Source organism: Lagopus muta, chromosome 3 (assembly GCF_023343835.1).
Source record: "Lagopus muta isolate bLagMut1 chromosome 3, bLagMut1 primary, whole genome shotgun sequence".
NCBI lineage: Eukaryota > Metazoa > Chordata > Aves > Galliformes > Phasianidae > Lagopus > Lagopus muta.
Window position 1 is genome coordinate 78,242,772 of NC_064435.1, and position 6,482 is coordinate 78,249,253.

Genomic DNA, 6,482 nt, shown 5'->3' on the forward strand with positions numbered 1-6,482 from the left:
CTTGCAAGTGGACAACTGAGGCACAGAAAAATTAACAATGGGTGGGAGGTCAGAAAGAAAGGAGCAATAGGAGATAAATATTTTCTTGCTTCCTAATCCCTTTTCTATTTTGCTTGATACACAAAGCAGAGCAACTATATGCCACAGAAGAGGCAGATCACCGTCTGAAAAATAAAAACCCATCAGTTCATCTCAGGAAATTCTGTAAGACTGGTAGTATGCAGCTATAACTTTGCTCATACAAAATCACTGCTAATATATTATTCTGAAAATTAAAGAGGGAAAATAGATCTCTTGTAGCCCCTCTGCTTGCCTGTTGCTACTGGAAGCTCGTGCAGCATCCAAGTCTGCAGTACTGTGTGATGTTTCAGAGAGACTCAGAATTAGCAGCCCCTTGACTTTTTGCAGCGCCGAGTCCCATTGGCTGGAAGGCAAAGCAGAGGCGGAGAGTGCACAGTATTTTTCTCCTCCACACACCATAAAGCAGGCAGTCAGCATGCACTGCCTGACAGCGAGACTGGTGCTTGGAGTTTGAAATTAGTTTCTGCTCGGCAGCAGGCACCTAAGCATTTTACATTTACCTCTCTCAATGGAAGAGTTAAAAAAAAAAAAGACCTGCAGCATAATAGTGAACTAAGCAAGAAGTGAATTTAGGGGAGAATCTGATGCAAACTTCCATACTGTTGGGACTCAGTGATACAGATCACCAAGATGAAATGTGATGATGGTCAGAATCTGCATCTGTGAGAGAGCAAACCAGCATCTCTGAGTTTGAAACCTGATTTTACAACAGCAAAGTGCTCTGAACTATTGCCTCAGTGCTGCCTCATTTTTCTTTTCTTCCCAAACTGAAAAGCAAAAGGAGGATTTCAGAGGAATACAAAAAGGACAGTTTTAAAAGCAGGAAGCTGAGAGGGTTTCTCCATAAGATGAATTTCACCCAGCATCGTGGGACACTCCAGCCTCTCCATTTCTGGAACCACAGCAACGGACTGCACAGGGGTGCCAGCGAGCCCAGTGCAAAGGGCCACTCCTCGGGAGGCTGCTACGAACAACTCTTTGTATCCCCTGAAGTGTTTGTGACTCTGGGCATCATCAGCTTGCTGGAGAACGTCTTGGTCATTGTGGCAATAGCCAAGAACAAGAACCTCCATTCACCCATGTACTTCTTCATCTGTAGCCTGGCAGTGGCTGACATGCTAGTGAGTGTATCTAATGGATCAGAAACGATTGTCATCACGCTGCTAAACAATACAGATACAGATGCACAGAGCTTTACCATAAACATTGACAATGTCATTGACTCAGTGATTTGCAGTTCCCTGCTTGCATCAATTTGCAGCCTCCTCTCAATAGCAGTGGACAGGTATTTTACTATCTTTTATGCCCTCCAGTACCATAATATCATGACGGTCAAGCGCGTAGGGGTCATCATCACATGCATCTGGGCTGCTTGCACTGTCTCAGGCATTTTGTTCATTATTTACTCTGACAGCAGCGTTGTCATCATCTGCCTTATCAGCATGTTCTTCACCATGCTCATTCTCATGGCATCCCTTTATGTTCACATGTTCATGATGGCTCGGATGCATATCAAGAAGATAGCAGTTCTACCAGGGACTGGCCCCATTCGCCAAGGGGCCAACATGAAAGGGGCCATCACTCTCACTATACTGATTGGAGTTTTTGTTGTGTGCTGGGCCCCGTTTTTTCTGCACCTCATTTTCTACATCTCCTGCCCCTACAACCCTTACTGTGTGTGCTTCATGTCCCACTTTAACTTCTACCTCATCCTCATCATGTGCAATTCCATCATTGATCCTCTTATCTATGCATTTCGGAGTCAGGAGCTCAGGAAAACATTCAAAGAAATTATATGCTGCTGTAGCTTGAGAGGGCTTTGTGATTTGCCTGGCAAGTATTAGACTGAAGTGGATATGTTACTGTGTATTCAGCATACAGCACAGCCTTCTAAGCCATTCAAATCTTTTTTCATCAGAACTTGGGTTACACGTTTAAGAGCGAACACTTCTTTCTCTTTCCCTTCCCTCCCATCTTTGTATCCCATTTATGTGTAATTCATATTTCTGTGTAGTGTTTGTGATGTCTACAGTTTGTAATTTATTTGGCTAAGAAGTAGCACTTCATAGCAGTTTGTAAGTGAGTAAATAAATGTAATGCTGATTGTGAAATACTAACAAATATGAGCAGCTGTATGTTCCAACTGCTGACAAAATAAAAAACTTGCCTGAGTCACAGTGCATATTGGTTGATAATGTTCCTTATTCTGCTGAAGTAATTATAGCTATTCATTATGCTGTGTACAACTTAAAATAGAGCTTATGCTTCTCTATTAGTGGATTAGAGGTTCACTAGAATTAGGAGGCAAATTTGTCATGAGAATTACTGGAATCAAAGGGTCGTGTTCATTTATTTTATATGCTTTTCCATGTACTCTAAAACCAGCAATCCTGTTCTTTGTTACAGCTACTGCCTACAACAAGATTTTTTCAAATACTTGCTAGCCAGACAATTGAAAGCTTGATTTATTCTGGTTTTCAATATGATGATTGCTGTGTGTTTGAAAGTACCTTTTCACAAAATTAAAATTAAAATTGAATTTGAAATTGAAATTGAATGTTCCCTGGAGCACCAGTTAGCACTGGATAAATTTAATAAACAGGCTGTCACCCTCCGTTCCCTCATGTAGCAGGTGCAGTACTAACACTGACAGTGCTGGCACCTGTGTAAAGCTTTGCAGTGAGGTTCAGCTGATGATAATGAAGAAGGGATATCAGTCTTAACATTCAATTCTTATTCTGATGTTCTCTGGTGAACATCAGAATAAACTACAGAAGAATAAACATCAGAATAAACATCAGAAGAAAATACAACTTTTCTAGAACCAGCTGCTTTCTGGTCTGAAGCATTATTAGATGAGATCCACTGCCTGGATCCTTACAGAGAAATGAAAGCAGGAATCAACTTGTTGTGACCACCTCAGGCACTACTGTGGACCATGTGATCTTGTCTGGGCAAGAAGGTCAGCAGTCTGAGAACTGTCTGTATCTATGCTTTGTATCTGGCAGCCCTGTGTGTTAGTGCTGCTTGAGGACAATTCACCTTTTCAGACATCTGATTTAGATGTTTAATAAGCAGGTCTCTGACTTTAGCACCTTGAAAATGTTTAAAGTGCAGATGGAAGTACACAAGAGCCCATGGAAGACATCCTTTAACACCTTGACAACAACAGCTTCTATGTAAGAGCATAGGAAAATAAACTTATTTATTCTTGGTAAGTATAAAAACAGAGTGGTAACTGGAAAAGACCTGGAAAGTTTTGATATAGAAAGTTAAACTTTAATGTAAAGAATAATTCACGTTTTTAGCCTGAGTGCTGTATTCCACCAAGATAAACGGTGAATTAGTGAGATGGCAGTTATAATTCCTGTTTCATTAGGTTAGCCCAAGACATTAGAGGCAGATGTTGATGTTATGGCAACAGAGGTTGAACTTTCCAACCAATATTCCATTGCATTTAGTTGATATCTGATTGAATGGTGTCTGGTGCAGAAGTGCATATGAATCAAAGAGGTGAAACTGAATTTCTCCGTAAGGAAAAAAATTTCACACGTTGATATTCATTGTTGCTTACTGAACATTTATGGAGATCAAATGGTGAATGTGACAGTGAGGAGGAGGGTGGTGCATTTCAGCAGTGGAAATAGCAGTATAAAAGTGATATGAAAGACAAGCCACATTCCATGTGGCCATGCACAGCTGTCACACCACAAAATGAAGAGTGCCTCAATCAATTCATCTGCCCAGATTGCCTAACGGTGGTGACTGTGTTGAAAAATTGTGTTTTGTAACTGAGAATTTGCTCTATTAAATAGTGTTACTGTGCTCTTTGTAACTATTGAAGTTTCCATGGAAATAAATAGGAGGCATTACATTTGAAGTGATCTACATACATTAAGACTACTTTTTTGGTTTGTTTTTTTTGGGGGGGGGGGGGGGGAGGAACTATAAACTTTTCAGAAATACAACTCTACCTGGTTCTACTTGGTAGGGAATAAAAGATGCCAAAGTAGGAAGCTTAATGCTCAGTGAGGGGGAACATGTGAATGTATTAAAATTAATAGGCAATCCAGAAATCTTCTGAAATTCTCTTGGACTTTATTAAAAGCACTTCCTTCTCCCAGAAGACGTGATGCTAGCTATGCAGAAATGCTCTGGCAACAGCGCGAGAAATTTCTGCTCCCTATTTGAAAAATCTTCCTTGATCTTTGTTCTGCCTTATGCTCTTTAGCTATTTTAGGGCTGTAAATTAGGATAGTTGGTGCCAGAGATTTGTTTTGTAGTCTATGGGTGCATACACAGTTCAGCAGAAGGTGGAACAAGAGAAAGATGTTACTTTAGGTGCTAAAAAAAATTACCTTGAAAGTCCATCTTTCTCTCCTTTTGCTATGTGAGGACTTGATACCTAATGTAAACAAATCTGAATGCTGAAGAGGCTATGCTTCTTTAAATTATTTCCTGAAATCTCAGTTGATTCTTAAAAAAATAACAATTTTACTTTTTTGTGCAGTGCAAAGAGAAGAGAATTAACTTTATTTTTATCATGCCAGTTGGGGGTTTTCACCAGTGGTATTCTTGTAGTGTCCAAATACCTTCTGCATCTCATCTTCATTTATTTGGACTAAGATAATCAAGAGAATTTTGGCCCCTTTAATCTCTAAAATTTATTTGGAATTATATGTTTAAAAACTAGTTTATTGCAGAGTTTTATCAGCTTTGAGACTGCTTGACATCTCTTCTGTCTTTGTTACATAAAGCTGAATGAATATACCTACTTTTTAATGGACTTTGATTTAATTAAAGACTTTTTTAGTTCATGATATTATCTCTAGAATGTAATGTATTAAAGTTGCTGGCAAACCTGCAATATAGATAATTTTTCTTTTCTCAGAGTGTTTTCTCCTTTTAAGTAGCTGCATCAGTTTCTGTTTGCCTATAGATCTGGCAGCTATCCAGTAGGGAGTCATAGAAATTACTGTTGCAAAAAGTAAATACATTAATCTACTTTGCTGGAGAGTGATGAAAGTGGAAGATGATTTTTCACATTCAGTTTTCTGGAGCTTTGTCTTTCTATTTCAAAATGTTCTAAGAAAATTAATTTTCTTTCTTTAAATATCTGGGATCCTAATCCCTTAGCATGTCACAGTTTAGCTATGTTGGGTAACCGTGAGACATTCCTCTTTGGCAAAGAAAAGGTTTTGTCTCCACTTTACAGGTGCAAATACTTACGATTTCACTTCTGGAGAAGGGGCTAATGTATTTTCTTAGCCTCCAAGAATGTAGTCTATTGCTGAGCTGGAGACTGATGGTTGTGTTCTTTGTCCTTTCCCAATAAATGTCGATAACATAACATAAAAACTTTGAGTATTGAAGCAAATGACTTTCTCTAAGTGGGACATTTCTTTAGCTTTGAAGTAGCTTTTCAGCAAAGCACATAACTCCAAAGCACACCAAAGAGGCTGCAGTTGTCTCTGTATAGTGGATTTTGAATGGTGCTCTGACATCTCCTTTGCAATAGAACCATGCTGTCAGATGTAAGTAAGGAGAAATGCAATTATGAGCTCGTGGGGTACTAAATGTGCAGCAACAGCAATCTCTGCAGTCATACCCTTAATAAACGTGTATTATGCTTGTTATTCATGTAATTCTGTAACGACTTAGTTGTTGTTAAGGCTAATCCTATTCCTCAACATGTTTATCCAGGGGTCTTTCTTTCTCAAGCTGAAATTCTGGTGAATAAGGATTTTGGAGCTGATTTAATTGATAATACACTGTATTGCTTACTGCAGTCTCAATCCCATCAGAAGGAATTCTCAGAAAATGTACTTTTAGGAATGAAATCTTAATTATTTGTCCAGAAATTACCTCAGATTTTAAATTAATATTCCAATACTTGAAATCACACCTAAGTATTAGGTATTCTAAGTATTAAGTATTAAGTATTAAGGCTTTCTCTTGAGATGAAGTGCTTCTCTTGCTCATTAGTTCTGTTGTTCTTGCTGGTTATTTGTGGTTTTACCCACTATTTCTAGAAGAGATTTTCAAGTCTGAGGATTAAATGTCATTCTTTTCAAATGTGTAATATAAACCTTTCATTGATTGTACTTCTCACATATTTGTTTTCTTCCAAACATTGTTCATTTGTTTCAGCGGCTTTCCTCCATGCCGGGTGTATTTTTGAATTTGTACAGAACTGGACTCCATCTTCTCCAAGTTGGGTTGGCCTTGTCCAAATCTCCCATCCGGCCGCTCACTCGCTCCCCAGCCCAGCAAACAGAGGGGAGAAAGTGAGAAGAACAGGAAGAAGAAAGCTTGTGGTGAAGGCAAAGACAGAGATTCAATATCTATCTTTGTAGCCAGGCAGCGTTTTGTCCTTTCTTCCCCAGGTGCTCAGCAAGGCG

General features: G+C 39.0%; 1 protein-coding gene across 1 annotated transcript; it reads left to right on the forward strand.

Annotated features, from left to right (window-relative positions):
• Nucleotides 1-430: 430 nt before the first annotated feature.
• MC4R (melanocortin 4 receptor) lies at nt 431-3,834 on the forward strand. Its single transcript, XM_048939972.1, has one exon. The coding sequence runs from the start codon at nt 930-932 to the stop codon at nt 1,923-1,925; it is 996 nt and encodes a 331-aa protein (XP_048795929.1). The 5' UTR covers nt 431-929; the 3' UTR covers nt 1,926-3,834.
• Nucleotides 3,835-6,482: the final 2,648 nt, after the last annotated feature.